A 16137-nucleotide genomic window follows, 5' to 3' on the forward strand; every position below is an offset into this window, starting at 1 on the left:
AATTTACTGCTTTCCTGCTGCTGTTCTGCTGTAGAGCAGATTGCTCCTGAAGAAAATCCCGCCCGTGTTCTCACACTCCGGTGGCAAATACCGGCAATTGGGAACCTCTGCACTAGAGGACATTTTGTGGGTGATGGTCGGGTTTATTTCCCACTTTCATCACATCTTTGGAATTTCTGGACATTCTGTTAAAAGGCCCACACTCCATTGTACACATAGTAAAATGCTGGAGGACAGAGAAAAGCGCCAGTGCGTCAAGGAATATTTGTCTCTCATGTGCGTTAACTGTGCAATGCACTGGATTAACTTATATTGAACTTCATTGTTATTTTTTGTAATATTTGAATTCTGTTCCTGCAGCCCTAGTGCCAGGTGGGCGGGTGCAGTGTGCACAGGGATGCGGTGCGACCACTCTCCCAACTCCATTTCGGTGCGGAGGCGGGAGCCATAGTCGACTCCGGAGGGCCCCCGCACCCACTGCATTTGTTTACCTGTGGATCTCGACCATGTCAGACAGTATTACCCATAAAAATACAGGGAGAATCGCCAACCTGCTTGTGATTTCGAAGTTCAAAATCGGACACTCACTTAGATCGAGTTTCGATTTGAAATCGTGACAACCCTATTAACTTGTGAAAACAGGAGCATAATAGGTAGTCGTTAAAAGGTCAAATTATTTTTAAGAGATTGTATTATTTGTGTGTAAAACTACACAGACAAAAAAACAAATAGAAGAAACTATAATAGTTGGACATGATATTTTCATACGTTAATTCATTGTATTTCCTAGTCATAATTTTTTTCTCACATAAATATTGTACTGTACACTCTAAACTACCGAACCGTGAGCCAAGTGTGTGGTTGCACCCCCGTTACCTCATGATGTTTACTGTTGTCCAGCTCCTGTTCCAGCTTGTGAATCTCTTGGTTGAGCTGGTCAATCTCCTGGTTCTTCTCCTGGAGCAGTGCAGAGGGGAGACTCTCCTCATCTCCGTCGTCTCTCTCTTCTCGCTCCTCCTGCAGTATGCTGAGCGCTGCCACATTCTCCTACACGTGGAATTCAAACATAAAATAATAATTTCCCGCAGGCATTTTACAACCATTGTCCAAAAACTATGGAAAAGACGCAACCGCTTTCAAAGTTGGCATTGGGTACGAACTGTCACCTTGAGGGTAGCAATCTGTTCTTGGAGCTGGCTGACATGAGCCATGTTCTGATTGGCCAGCAGCTCCAGCTGCAGTGTCAGGTGTTTTAACTCCACCTCTTTGATACTCAGGTCACTCTGCACCTGCTCCAGTTGGGCAACCAGGATATCCACCTAAACCAAAAATTAAAGAAAATAAACATTTGACTGCAAATTCTTGGTAAATTTAATTTAGAGAAACAAATATCAGAAATAAAATATTTCTGCTTCTTAGATATATCTTAAATTTGGACATTTTTCTTTAACCATATCAATTTCTATTCTGATACCCGTGGATTACTAGTTTTAAATTGAAATCAACTACTTTTCTCTCCAAGATGCATGGAAACTACTTGTAGAATTGTTCTGCCATTGCATTCGGTATTTCAGAAGATATGGAAACAGCCTAGCTTTTCAATCAGAGTTTTATGTATAAAATATATAAAAAACAAAAAATAAAAATACTGCACGCACATGTGAACCATAACCAACAGATGGCGCTGCAACTTAAGGCCTACATATCAGTCCACCAGAATAACATTGACTCATAACAGTGAACAGACCTCTCGCTCTTTGCTCTGCAAGTTCTGCTGCGCAGTATCCAGAGCATCTCTGAGCTGCTGCGTAGGGTCAGGCGTGTTGTCATGGTAACAGTGTCTAGTCTCATCCAGTTTGGACTGCAGGGCCGAGATTTGAAGCCTGTTGGACAACTGCTGCTGTTCGAGGGCCTGCTTGTCCTGATGGAAAAGAGAGAGATGGTGTGAAGAGTGAAGATGCATTTCTCTCCTCTGTCATACACTAATGTTAAAAACAGACCCCAGAGTTAATTTAAAGGACCGTACCAGTGTGAAAGTCAGTTTTAGCTAGTTTACCAGACAGCACACACATTGTACTTACGACTGACCATTTTCCTGATGGTAGCTTTCATTTTTAGATTTTTAATATATTCTACATTTTGGGGTTTTGGAAAATTAGAACAATATGGCGAGAATTATAAATATTAGTTCCAAGTACTTAACCCAAAACTTATTTTTAGGTAATTTGGTATTAACCCAAGTGGTTAGATTAAGAAACTTGTAAATTGATCCCATATTGAGAGAATGGCGTCAGTCGACTGCCACACAATGGGGCAACAGCAACCATGTTCTTTAGCAACTGCCCCATTGTAAGTATTGCATTTAAGTATACAGCGCCACAGGGAAAGTGGAATGTGTGTGCCAACTTGTAAATGGGCTAAAACACAATTCAACACCACTATAGTCTGTTAAGTGTTTTTGTTTTCATACTTGTGTGAGCTCTTGCTCCCTCAGCTTCACCGAATGAAGCTCCTGCTCCAGCTGACTCATCGCTCTGCTACTTTCGGCACTGCTCAGCAACGCCTGCTCCAGCTCTCTGATTCGCCCCGCCAGCTTGTCGATCTCCTCGTTGCGCTCGGTGAGATCTCGCTGGGCTTGCTGACTGGCGGTGAGCAGAGAGTCATGGTCTTCCGTCTTGTCTTTGATGAGGGCTTGCAGACTCTCCACCTGCAATAATATACGCAACAAGATTTTAGCACAATGGAGGCTTATTCATGAATATTTGATCTCTCCGCAAGCGGGACGTGATTGGGAGCTGCTGGTGTTAAGTTCAGCCATTCCAAAGACAGACGGTAATGAGACAAAGCAGACAGAATTATTTGATTAAAACAATGAATAACATTTAGTAAACACATACAAATTAATAGATAAAGCAAGAGATAAAGGGAGGGATTATTATTTTTTTAAGCACATTCACTCTCTACATGCATCTAAAGCGCTATGTATGGCGACAATAACGTGAACATGCACAACACCATGCACGAGAGTTAGAGGAACTAAGACATCACTGTTTTCCATACCTGAAACACCAAGTCCTCAATCTACGGCATTCCGTTCAGAGCAGAAAACAAACACAGCAGAGTGGTTCATTGGCAAACAATGAACAATACCGTGCTGAAAAAGCTCCATAACTTGCAATATGTTAGTTAACAATCTGTTAAATTAAACTTTGAGCATCAAACAAAAACACCCATTTTAAAAACACTGAACACCCTTCCATTTTCCAAGCAGAAATGACTTGCAGTGCAAGAATTATAAAATTAAATTATAGATTATATAACATTTGTTTAGTTATATTTTTTTACATCCAAAAAAGCCTGCATGATCTAGGATTATAATGATGTATTCATGTAATGATGTATATTATGAAGATGTGTTCTTCATAATTCTTTTTTTTTTTTTTTTTTTTTTTAAATCAAGTTCACTATGACCTTTATCACTTATCACCACTATTAATGGCAATGCTTAAAAAAAAAATCTCTTTATCATCTATATCTAAATACTAACCCCTAATTGAATGCACAGAGAAAATTGGCAACAAGTTATGTAATGTTTAAAATGCCATGTCCAGATGCTAAGTGGCATCAATTTACAATGAGGATATACAATTTTCACGTTACCAAATATTCAGATGAAGGACCATCCAACACAAAGCACCATGCATAAAGCCATTTTTCAATCTCAAAATTCAGTGGTTTGATTTTTTTTGTTAGTTGGGAAAAAAGTACCCTCTGTCCTCTGTTGTCCATGCTGACTTGGCCTCTGTTCGTCTGCCTCAGCTGGGCCTCCAGTCGGTGGATCTCCTGCTGGAACTCGTCTCTTTCATGCTCACGCTCCACAGCCTGTTCCTGGAAACACAACATACATATTATGTAGTCAATACAAATACCTAATAAATGGGATAAATATCAAATATAGGATTTTCTAGGATGACCATTTCAATCATGTGGATTTCGGACTATATCACGAACACACACTCAAGTTTTCTTAACACACTTTAACTATCAAACATATTTGTCCAAACTCACATCTATAAACTGCCGGTTGTTTTTTAGCTGTTTCTCCAGGGCCCCGATATGCTGGTCGAGGTCCTCTGTGTGGGTCTTGTGCTTCAGCTCCATCTCCAAGCCCTTGGTCTCCTGCTCCTCCAGCTCGGACTCCAGGGCCCTGAGGCGCAGAGAGAGGGAGTTGCGGTCCTTCTCTGCCTGCCGCTGCAGGTCCAGCCGCTCCCGGGCCAAACGCTCAGCCTCCTCCACGAGCGCTGCAGAGCAGAGAAGTACATTTAACATTTTGACCAAGGGTTCCCAATGTTTTTTCTCAGGACCGTTTTGTTTTATTATATCAGGAGCATGGAGGGAGCACAAAGTCCATTGTATGGAAATTATATATTTCAAACAAATTTAACTACAATTGTTGGTGAAATAACGGATCTGCGCGAATAGTCGACTAGTCTGTTAATCACATTCTTCAATAGCTAAATCATTTAAAAATGCCGTTTTAAAATATCTTTTTTTAACGGTTTGAAATGGCTCACAACACACAGAATATTTCTTGGGACTTTTAGACTATTGGAAGTTCAAACGTCAGGGAAATTAGTCGTAAGGGACATCCCTAAGTGAACTATATCAATATATCTTAAAACCAATTGAGTGGGGTTGCAAATGTCTACACACACACACACACACACACACACACACACACACACACACACACACACACACACACACACACACACACACACACACACACACACACACACACACACACACACACACACACACACACACACACACACACACACACACACACAGAGAGAGAGAGAGATTTCCGCTCTGAAAATCTAACCAACCAAAAAGCATTCAAATAGCACCTGCTCCAAACTACTGGAAGTCAGTGTTACTGCAGCCTCAATTAACACAGCAAACACACAGTATTTATTCTTAACAACACACACATTGTCCACGCTAACCACAAACCTCCACAAGGCTCTGCATTCTGATGGCAGCCTAAGGAAAGAGGACAGAGCTGAGCACAGACATTACGTAAAAGTCCCCCCTCCACCAAGCAGCCGACCATATAGGTCACATGACATCAGAGGCACACATGGAATGTCAAACTGGCTGCACATGTCACTGCTTTTGCATGACATCATTTCACTCCTATCACCTTTCTCCCTCTCTCCCAGTCCGGCAGTGAGTTGGTTCCTCTGGTGCAGGAGGACCGCGTGCTCCTCGCTGAGCTCCTGGTGCCGCACTTTGAGGCTCTCCAGCTGCGCAACGAGGCCCTCCATCTGCACAGAGAGGCCCTCCATGTCTTGAAGCTTAACCTTCAGGTCCTCAAGCTCCTCCACCAGCCTCTCCTCTTGTTCCTCCTTCTGCTGCAGAGCCTCGTCTAATGAAGCCTTTTCGGTCTTATAGCCTTCCAGCAGTCCTGTCAGCGGGGACATTTGAGCATTATTAAGGCAAATGGCATCAAATGTGCTGCTTGAACTCAAAAGCAAATGCCCCAATGAGGCGGAGCAGAATGAGCATTCATGGTCAGTGGATTTAGAATCAGAAAACATCTTCATATAGAACCAACTTGCGGTTGGTTGGTTGGCGTTGTTTTTCCACAGTCAGACCATGTTCATTCTTATATGGTAATATAAGAAAAAGCTCCACAATCAAAAAAACTTGACATCTGGGTATAAAAATAGTAGGGGAACTGTACAGAATAAATATATGAGAGAGCGAGAGAAAGAGAGAGAGAGCGAGAGTATCAATGGCTAAATTGAAAGGTCTCAATTATTTACAATAATTATATTATTAATGGTAATTCAAAATTATTGTTATGAATACTTATTTATAACTTTTTGATGATAATAACAACAATTATTATTAACGCATATTCAAATGGCATGTGAAGAGTAACCAACATGGACACTTACCCTCAGCTTTGTGCAGCTCCAGCTGGAGACTGCTCTTTTGCTCCGCCTCCTGGTCGAGCTGCTCCAATAGGAGCTTGTGCTGCTTGAGGAGCTTGGTGGAGTCTTCCTTGCCCCGTGAAAAGCGCTCCTCCAATGAGAGGTGGATGTTGTGAGTTTGCTCCAACTGGAGAGAGAGGAAAAAAAATAAAAATAAAAATAAAAAATCATTAATCAATGCAACAATTATTTTCTTACTACTGCTTAACTGCATGTCTGGGTATGCGAGCGCTGTGAGGGATACCTGTGCATTAGCCTGGTTGAGTAGCTTCAGCAGCATGTCAACAGTGTGATGTAATCTGTTGCAGGCGCCCAACGCTGCCTCCTCCCCTCCAGCGTGGAGCTGTGGCTCTGACACCAGGAGGCTCTCACACAGGAGCTGGGTCAACTCCAGCTCCTCTGCAGACACTTCTGCAAAATTTTAATATCTGCCTGTTAGCCAAAGTATGAGTATCAAAATCTGATGATAATCTAGTTGTATAGTAAATGATTACGTTATTAGTTGTTCCAACTGATAAAAACAGAGTGACGATGCCAAAAACAACCTGTCATTTTTGTTCAATATGACTTACTAATTTAAGGCAGCCCAGTGACTTGATTTTCACGGTTTAAGGAAGTAAGATAAAAAATTTAAAAGAACAAACAGTGTACAAATGAATTTGAGACTCATTCTTCCTACTACTAATTTAACAAATTGAGTAAACCAATGTAACTTCAAGGATAAAACCTCTGGTTTGCAAAGTTTGTCCAAGTCCACTCACCTGACTGTAGCGAGTCTCCTGTACAGCCTCTCTGATTGGCTGGCTGCGCAGACTTCTTGGTTCCAGTATTGACCTTCTGACCAATCAGCTCCTCGGTTGCAATTGTACAGCGGACGACCTGGAGCAACAACTTCCGAAGTGTCTCATTGGATTCTTTCAGGTTATGTCTGGAGAATGGCAGTGGGAATTTAAGAAAATTGTTAATAAAATAAAAATAAAAAACAGGAACAAACGATTAGAGATCATCTATACAAAGAAACAACAGTGGGGAAAATCATGCAGATTTACCGCTCTTCTTTCGCAGTCTTGAGGTCCTCAGTGAGCATCGTGAGGAGGTTGCTCCCCTCCTGGCTCTCCCTGTCTCTGCGCTGGAGGAGGGTATCCAGGGTCTCCATCTCAGCACGCTTTCCCTCCAGCTCCCCCTGAAGACAGTCCACCTCCAACCGCAGCTGCACAGAGATCAATTGAAAGTGATAAATTAACCACACGCTAAAATCTAACGCTTCCTGCGACCCACATCAAAACATGGTGTCTGCAAATAAGAATAGAAGGAGCGTAACAACAAACAGGGAGTCATGGCAACAAATTCAAAACTAAGTTGATGAATGACTCAGACTGGCTTGATGCCGACGAAATGGAATGAGTACTGTTTATAAGAGTCACATGGTTTCAGTCACAAGAGAGCGACATGACAACCAGGGCCACATCCCATATCCTATCAGAGGAAAGAGTCAACCCCATTGTTGAAGGGTTCTGCGGCGAAAATCGAATAACATGTATGCTAATTCAGCTCAAAAGCGGCAAACACACAAGACAAAGAAAAGTCATCTTACATTAAATGCTAGGGCTGTTATGAACCAGAAATGTTAGTTGGCGATTGTCATACAAATAATTAATAATGAACGTTTTTATTGTATTTTTTTTTTTTTTTTTTGTTAATTGTATGCCACTATCACAGTATATACGACAAGGTTTGATAAAAATACATGTCTAACTTATGAACAAGAGATATGTACTGACATTGAACATAAAAATTTGTTGACAGGCAGACTGTAATTGCCAAAATGCACCAACTTTGCATCCAATATGTATCTGTGTGTTTAAACATTTCTCACCAAAAAAATCCCCTTACATTTGGAGGCAAACAAGATTGTAGAATCTAAAAAGGTATTATAAAATGAGTGCGGTTATCTTAAATTATTGCAGTCAGGTGATTATGTAATAACGTTAACAGAAAACAATAGTCAACAGCAGCATGTTGCCAAAGAAAAATATGTGCAACACATTAACAGCTGATCAAACTCATACACATTTGTTTAACACTTATCTGCATTGTGTTCCAAATCTGCCGTGATTACCTTTCCTTAGCATGTCTCCTTTGCATCTCAAGCCAGGACAAGTCTGATGCAGCCGCCTGCCCCGCAACAACAATGCTGTTTCCCAGACAACAGAAGCTTCCCACCTACCATTAAGGTTCTCCTTGATAAACACAGGGGGGTTGTGTGTGTGTGTGTGTGTGTGTGTGTGTGTGTGTGTGTGTGTGTGTGTGTGTGTGTGTGTGTGTGTCTCTGGTACACGGAGAGAGTTAACAAATTAAAAAATAAGGACCAAGCTGGGTAGGGTGCCATGGAGACCTGATATATATAGTTGTGACGATACTGTATTTGTGTAGCAATTATAAACAGTATTACAGTACTTCAAACCATACTCCCACAGTGTATGAACATAACTACCGTGCAATAATAATAATAATACAAATAGCCCTCTACAGTCTCAGAAAAGAAAAGCCGCTTCCTTTATCAAAGGACCATCACAATAAACAAACTCTCCATATAATAAAATCTCCATAGAGATCTGCAAACAAAAACAAAAAATGTCATTTTGCTTCAAAAGCATGCAAATGAAGTCTATGTTGCACGGGAGACATTAATGGATGGATAGCACACATAATTGAATTTGCGTGCAAGAGCATTAAATGCCATTATGCCCCAAGAGTTTACGGAATATGAAGTGAGTCTCTCCCTCTCCCCAATGGGAGGCAAAAGGACAGAAGACAGGAAAGTAGAAACACACACGATTAAAATGCTGATTTATGGTCCTCATAATCTCTTTAAGATGTGGTCAGTGTATGGCCTGCACATAAGAATCCCCTCAGTATTATTCTTCATGGGCTCAATTTATAAGCCATAGAATTAACCTTACCTTCTAAAAAGCCGCTTATCAAAAGCTGTGACGATTCTTCTGAATGTATCAGAAGAAGCAGCAAGGAGAATGAACATTTATTTTTGTTAAAAGTTATATCAACCAGCCATATAGGTTTCAAGGTTAATTTTGACAGGGCGCAGCTCCCGTTTCTTTTTTCCTGTGACCAACCGACGAATGAAAAACTTTGTCGACTAATGTTTGGTCGACTATTTGGGGGCAGAATTATTACCTTCTTTCTCTTTTTTTTTTTTTTTTTTTTTTTTAGCTGTCTGATTATTATTCTGATATATTGTCTATTATTGTCACAGTCAAACCAGCCCTGTCTTTACATGTGAGACAGAAATCATTACTGCTTGTTGAAGAAGCTTTAAGTGTACAGGCTCAAGACACAATCAGAAGGTGTGTGTGTGGTACCTGGGTCACCACAGCGTCCAGCTGCTGGAGCTGGATGGTGAGCTGGCTCATTTTGTCTGTGTAGCTGCGCTCTTTCTGCTCGTGCTCAGCGCTGAAGCGCCGCCTCTGTTCCTCAAGCTCCGCCTCCTTCTGGTGCTCCAACTCCGCCTTCGAGATTAGTGGATACACAGGTACATGAGGAAACCCGTTTGCTTCACGGAGTACGGACAAAAGAACAAAGGAAATGTTCTCTTCTATTCCCTCACTAATTACGGGGATCCCGCGCTTCGTCTGACTGGGCGATGGTTGCCTAGGGAGTTGCTCGTTTCAGCCGGTCAAATGCTAAACTTCTAAAAAGAGTACAAGTAAAATCCTTCTACATCAGAGGATAAAAAGCTTAAATCCATCCCATTTAGCCACCGTTCACGTGGCGGCTCAGTGCACACAAACCCAGAAGCGCACACACTGAGGAAAGAACTACACACAGAAAGAGCACTCCTAAACGATGGGAGATTATATTCGAAAAGGGGCTCGAGTAAAGCTCGACCGGGAAAGGGTCCAGGAGCATGAACTATCCCTGAGAATAAACTGGTGCAGCTGGGGATTAGAGGGGCCATGTTACAACTGACACACACAATAATCCAACATCATTACATGATGTTTGGAACCAGGCTTGAATAAAAATACAATCCAAAGTGAGGTTGGCAATATCAACATCATTCCTATTTTATATGTGTTTATCATATTACAAATATTTTATGTAATATTCTGATTGACAGATTTTGACTATGAAAAGACCAGCTGTGGCTAAAGTTGAACGTGGAAAGCCAAGTTGCACAGCACTTTTATTGATATTGGTTTATAGTACCAGCAATGGACGAAGCAGTTTCTTTGGTTTTCTTGACAGGACAAAGGAAAAAAAAATTGAACACAAATGTACTTTCAAAAGAGTCAAGAAGATGAAAAAATGCCAAAAATAGTAAATACTGAGATCTAAAATTTCCTTCTTTGTCTCCCATAATAGTTTTCCCCACTGGCCATTGGTATTTTCATCTGTTACTAAAAATGCAAGTACGAATAATAGGGGTGTTAGGGTTCTGATTCGAAAATCGATTGAAATGATCATGGGATTTCAAACTTCAAAATCACAAGCAGGTTCACAATTCTCATTGTATTTTTGTGGGTAATATTGTCCAACGTGGTCGCCGGATTGGATACCCTCTGGCAAAAATAGCATCTGTTTTTCTGCGGTTATTTTGGTGAGTAACTTAAAAAGTAGAGTAATAAGTAACTCTTGTTTATTATTCTACAGTCTAGCTTTGATAAAGCTCCAAACTGTTTAGGTGTATTTAAATACGCACCTAAACAATATTAGTTCATAATTAAATATCCTAATATATGTTATTAATAATGTTTTTTATTATTCAAATAAAAGTGACTGAGAAACAAGTGTTTTTCTTTCTTTATCAAGACTCTTTACAATGGCATAGCTGTCAGTGCTAATAAATAAATAAATAGGAACCTCAAAATCAAAAGTCAAATCCAATTGAGGAATTTTGACACGGGGTGAGTGGAATGTTGAGTCCCCATCTTTGCCCTTACCTTCAATTGAACGATACTGTCTTGCAGTCTCTCCTCTGATTGGACCTTGAGGAGTGCCATCTCTTCTTGTAGAACGTGCAGACGTTGCCGTGACGATTCTTCTTCAAGCTCCTGGCGACATGCCAACTCTCGTGCAGAGACTGCCCTCAGCTCCTGACACACACACACACACACACAGACACACACAAATGAGACAAGGGCTCTACTGACAGGACCACAAAGAAAAACTTAATAGGAGGATCAGTGGATGTTTCCTTTCCCTGTGCGATATAAACAGTAAGCACACACTAAAAATCAACAGCACACCCACATGTAGCTGGAGCTGTTCGGTGAGCTGCGTTTGCTTGGTCGCGTAAGTGTTTTGAAGCTCCTGCAGGGCGGAGCCGTGTTGTTCTTCCAACTCAAGAACCTGTAAAAAAAGGGACAGGAAAAAAAGTACGGTCATCTACAATCATGCCATTCAATCCCAAGCCATCAACATCTAGCGATTAATTGTTTTACCTTAATGCAGGTCTGTCTACCTTCACTTTCCATGACTATGCGCTTTCATGTGATCAAATCACTCTGACTGGAAACAACCATCTTCATAATAAGAAAAAAAATTGATTCCCACAGAAGCAGGATCAACATGTTTACCTGCATTTTAAGAGTTTCCAGAGCCTTGCAGTGCTCAACATCCAAGGCCTCTTTTTGAGCAGATAATTCTGCCTGAAAGTAGAAGGGGTAAAGCACAAACAGTACATTGACAGAGTAAAAAAAGAGATAAAATGTATAAATATTACAAATGTTCTTGACAATTCTCTATGATGTACAAATGTAACCCAGGGCCTGATACCAACTTTTAGAAGTGGTTGCCAAGTTTGCAACCGCTTCATAATTGAGTGATAATAATCCTAAATAATGAAAATCCTCATCAATATTCTGACTTGTTTCACCACTTCTGACACAAACCAATGTGCCAGGATAACAAATGTCCCTTGGGGGAAATTTCAGAACATAGTGTGCTTTTGTTCCCTCTCAAAATATATTAACGCACGTTACTGTTGGGGACTGTATCTTCTTAAAAATTGTGTTAGAAATATTTTTAAAATGTTAATATAATTGATGATTTTGGAAAAAAAATTCCTGCCATGCATTCCATACCTTGTGAACATGGCTGAGCTCTGCTGCCATGGCGCTGAACTTTTCCATGTGCACCTGAGTGAGCTCCTTGCCGAGTTCCTCCCTGATGGACTGCTGCACGTTTTTCTGGCGCTCAGTTTCCTGTCCGTGCGCCAGGTTTAGGCCGTTCACCTCTTCACGATGTCTTTGTTCCAGCTCAGAGATTTCATCACGCAGAGTCTGCGAAACGCAAGACGGTGTTCAGAAAAAAATAAGAGGAGACGGTGAGCAATAACTTAAACAATAACAAGACTTGGAGCCGTCCCTACAACATAACCACAATAATTTCATAATCTTGTTAAGACAAGTGTGTGTTTCCATCCAAATTTAAGGAGAATTTACAGCCAATGTTAGAAATTAATAAAATGTGAATTAGGTGAGTTTCCTTCAGCTGGGGGAACTACATGGAATTCTTATGTTCCAATGTTCAATGAGTATAGAAAGCACTTCTGCAATAGTATCAAATATTATGACAGCAGCATTAAATGAAAAACAAGACAGTCAAATTGTTAATTGCAATTATTTGTATGACAAGAATTAATCGTCAACTAAAATGTCATAATTGTGACAGCTCAAACCAGACAAAGACAAAACATATTTTCAGTAGTTACTTTTCTAGCTATTCATTTATTTTAGAAGGGGCACAAGTATGGGCAGAAATATCTGTGACAAGAAACTGAATTTGAATCGTTTATTTTGAATTGCTCAACTTGAAAAGTTGCCTCAAAAAAGTGAATTTGAATTACATAATTTTAATTGGTTAACTTGAATAATTGCATTGGAAAACCGAATAGCATGGTTTGAAATTGAATTAATTTGGAACTGAATTCAAATAAACTTAAAATAGAATATAATGTTATAAAAATTTAATTCATAACCTCCACACAGAAAGGACCTAGGACGGCCGGGGTTTGAATCCAGGACCTTCCTGCTGTGAGGCAATAGTACTAACCAATGATCCACCGTGCCACACAAAGAGTTTAAACCTGAAACTGAGCCAACCAACTATGAGATTAATCGTGACCAAACTGACCATAAAACATTTGATCCGGCACAAAAGACAACTAAAAATTTGAAAAACGGCAAAGTTTCAAGACTGTGTATATAATTTTTTTTAAGAGTGAAGGAACCACTCATCCCATAAACCATTGCAAATTACACCTTTCCAGTGACTTCCGACCTAACAATGGTTTAGCCCGGTTCTTCTCAAATTTAACCTTTGTCATTATAATTTTTATAACAGTGTTGAAATCATGGTCGCTCTGTTGTAAATGTAACATAAACGATCGTGAAATTTCAATATCATTAAAATATAAATGATTCAAATTCAGTTTCTAGTGACATATTTCTGCCCAAACATGAGGCTTTAAAACTATTTGGATTTGGGGAGTCTGCTTACTTGGACCTCTTTCAGAAAGGTGGCCTCCAAGGTGTCCATATTACCCAGCAATCTACTCTCCAACTCATCCCGCTCTTCCCGGTGCTTGCCACTCAGCTCGGCCTCCAGAGCCTTGAGCCGCGACTGATTGGACTCCTGAAGGACGACCTCTTGGCCCTCTAGCTCCGCCCTCCACTTGGAATCGAGGGTCTCTTCCAAGGCGGCGAACACATCCTTGTGCTTGGCGTCTAGCTCTGTTACCATAGCAGCCAGCTGGTCTCTGTGACTGGCACTGAGAGCGTCAAGTTGCACTTTGTGTTTGGCAGCGAGTGTTTCCATCTCGTGAGCGTGCTTGTTCAGGAGCGTTGTGCGCTGGTGTTCCAAATCAGCCTGGTGTTTGTTCTCCGGCTCCCCAAAAGAGACCTCGTCCTTCTGGGCCAGACACTGCTCCAACTCGGCTTTCACCGTTTGGAACCTGGAAGTTCAATTCATAACTTAAAATCCTCACAGGGAATATAATAATAATATGAATACATCACAAGTTGGCCAGACAAACTTTCCTTAATATGGCAAGTCCCCTTGTCAATATTATTTTTAATCATATTCTAAGGAAATACAATTTTCCTTTGACTGTTGGGGAAGATTTGGATATATTGAAATCCTCTACACTAATGCGATACTGTAACCCCAACATATAAGAGTGGTATTTCAAGAGGTTTCAATTTTGAAAAAATTCCAACGGCAAAAGTGTCCGTAATAGAAGGATAACCCAATGATAAAAATCACAGAAACCAGCTACCCCTCTCCAAACCAGATCTGACCTCTGCTCAGCCTGGTGTAGCTGCAAGGTGAGCTCTTTGATCTCCGCTGCCATGCAGCTCTTGGCCATCTGCAGCTCTCCATCATACCGAGTCTCTAATCTCTGCTTCATATGCACAAACTGGGGGCCTGGAAGACAAACGTGAATTGAGTCGAAGGAAAACTTCTGTTTCTGTATGAGCCGCTCGAGTGTTGTACCCTTCTCATAAAGTAAAAAATATTAATCATCATACTCTGATCGCTTTCCAAAGAAGCCTGCAGGGACTTCAGCTTTCCCCTCTCCTCCTCCAGTTCTCTCTTCAGTTTGTTATTCTGCTCCTCCATTTGCCTCTCCAGGCCTCCCCTCATGGTAGAGAGCTGAGCACCGGGCCCCTCCTGCAGCTCCTCTCTGTGGCTTGTGGTCAGCTCTTCGGCCGGCCGCTCCCATTCAGTCTTTTGAGCCTCCTCCAGAAAAGCAGGCTGCTCCTCCGTTAGCTCTTTCGTCAACTTGGAACAGTGATCACAACAGAGTTTTAGATCAGCGTACAGACCGGGTCTGTATTCATATACTACCGCCAGGCCTGTGCAGAGACCTTAAGAGGGGCAGGTACTCAAAATTAAAAAAAAAATTAAAATAAAATTTAAAAAAAAAAATAAAATTAAAAAAAAAAAAAAAAAAGGCACATGTAACAAGATTTTAATAAACATACTTCATGTTCCAAAGTTCTATGTGTACGATTATAAGCTCATTACAGTGGCATGAATTAAAAAAACAAAAACAAAAATTCAATTGTTAATAGCAATTATTTGTTTGGCAATTGCATGGAAATTTTATGATTGAATTTCATGACAGCCCTAACCCGAAGGCAAAACATAAAATCTATTTTACCTCCACCTGTCTCGCTGGCTTATGTCGTATCCGTGTCAACTCTGTGAGGAACAACATACATCTTGTCAGGAAAAACGATCATTTCATTAACAGCAATTCAACAACCCAGAGTTTTAAACACAACCTCGTATGTGGCTCTCAGAGAGTCGGGCTCTCTGCTGCTCTAGCTCCAGTGCATGACAAATCTTCTGCTCCTGCAGGTCATTGTAATAACGCTCTGTCAGATTCGTGCGAACCTAGAGCACAGAACAATGTTGGAGACCATGCTCAATAACAAAAATCAAGGGCAAGGTTATGTCAAAGACCGCAGGGCTGGGTGCTATATCCACATAGCATCGATATGAGGCTAGATAAGTCTGGGATTTTAGTTTTCTTAATATGGATAAAGGTTGCCGTAATATGGTTAAATGCATTACAGTAAAGGAATGCGGTTTTCTAAACTTGTAACAATACCCGACTAATGTTAAAGACAGGCGAAAATGTGGCCAGCACAAACAGAGGGTTTTTGAGTAAAAGTAAAACTGTGTCTGACCTGCAGCAGCTCGTCTTTAAAGGACAGAGATAGAGCAGTGCGTAGGTTTGACAACTCCTGTTCATGTTTCTCCTCCAGCTGCAAACACAAAGAGTCCAGCTCATCATTAATAAAAAAAAACTAAAAAAATAAAAAAAAGAACGGATACATTTGTCAAGAAAGTTTTTTTTCGATTCCAAGCGTAATACTGACAAAATAAGCCAGTCAAATTCATTAATTACATCCTAAATTATTACAAAAATAAACACCAAGTTACATTTCAGTTGTCTGGAGTTTTCTAGTTGCATATGTGTATATTACCTCGTTCTCCTCCAGTTTGAGTGTGGTTTCATTCAGAGCATTTTTGTCCTCTTCTGCTGGTGCTTCAGAGACAAAACTAAAACAGAACAAATCAACATGTGTATACAGGGTCATGT

General features: G+C 40.7%; 1 protein-coding gene across 1 annotated transcript in view; it reads right to left on the reverse strand.

Annotated features, from left to right (window-relative positions):
• pcnt (pericentrin) overlaps positions 1-16137 on the reverse strand; it is a gene marked incomplete at its 5' end in the record, with an annotated part of 49875 nt that overhangs the window by 17948 nt on the left and 15790 nt on the right. Inside the window, 24 exons of the mRNA XM_080012744.1 lie at positions 877-1047; positions 1167-1319; positions 1748-1921; positions 2471-2707; positions 3061-3081; positions 3769-3888; positions 4069-4301; positions 5207-5470; positions 5967-6129; positions 6247-6413; positions 6764-6930; positions 7052-7212; positions 9383-9529; positions 10964-11116; positions 11274-11372; positions 11600-11671; positions 12107-12304; positions 13524-13977; positions 14324-14450; positions 14555-14807; positions 15190-15230; positions 15314-15425; positions 15722-15799; positions 16022-16097. Of these exons, the coding sequence (XP_079868870.1) occupies positions 877-1047; positions 1167-1319; positions 1748-1921; positions 2471-2707; positions 3061-3081; positions 3769-3888; positions 4069-4301; positions 5207-5470; positions 5967-6129; positions 6247-6413; positions 6764-6930; positions 7052-7212; positions 9383-9529; positions 10964-11116; positions 11274-11372; positions 11600-11671; positions 12107-12304; positions 13524-13977; positions 14324-14450; positions 14555-14807; positions 15190-15230; positions 15314-15425; positions 15722-15799; positions 16022-16097 (3841 nt within the window). The remainder of the gene's footprint in view (positions 1-876; positions 1048-1166; positions 1320-1747; positions 1922-2470; positions 2708-3060; positions 3082-3768; positions 3889-4068; positions 4302-5206; positions 5471-5966; positions 6130-6246; positions 6414-6763; positions 6931-7051; positions 7213-9382; positions 9530-10963; positions 11117-11273; positions 11373-11599; positions 11672-12106; positions 12305-13523; positions 13978-14323; positions 14451-14554; positions 14808-15189; positions 15231-15313; positions 15426-15721; positions 15800-16021; positions 16098-16137) is intronic.

Source organism: Zeus faber (genome assembly GCF_960531495.2).
Source record: "Zeus faber genome assembly, chromosome: 13".
Taxonomy (NCBI): Eukaryota; Metazoa; Chordata; class Actinopteri; order Zeiformes; family Zeidae; genus Zeus; species Zeus faber.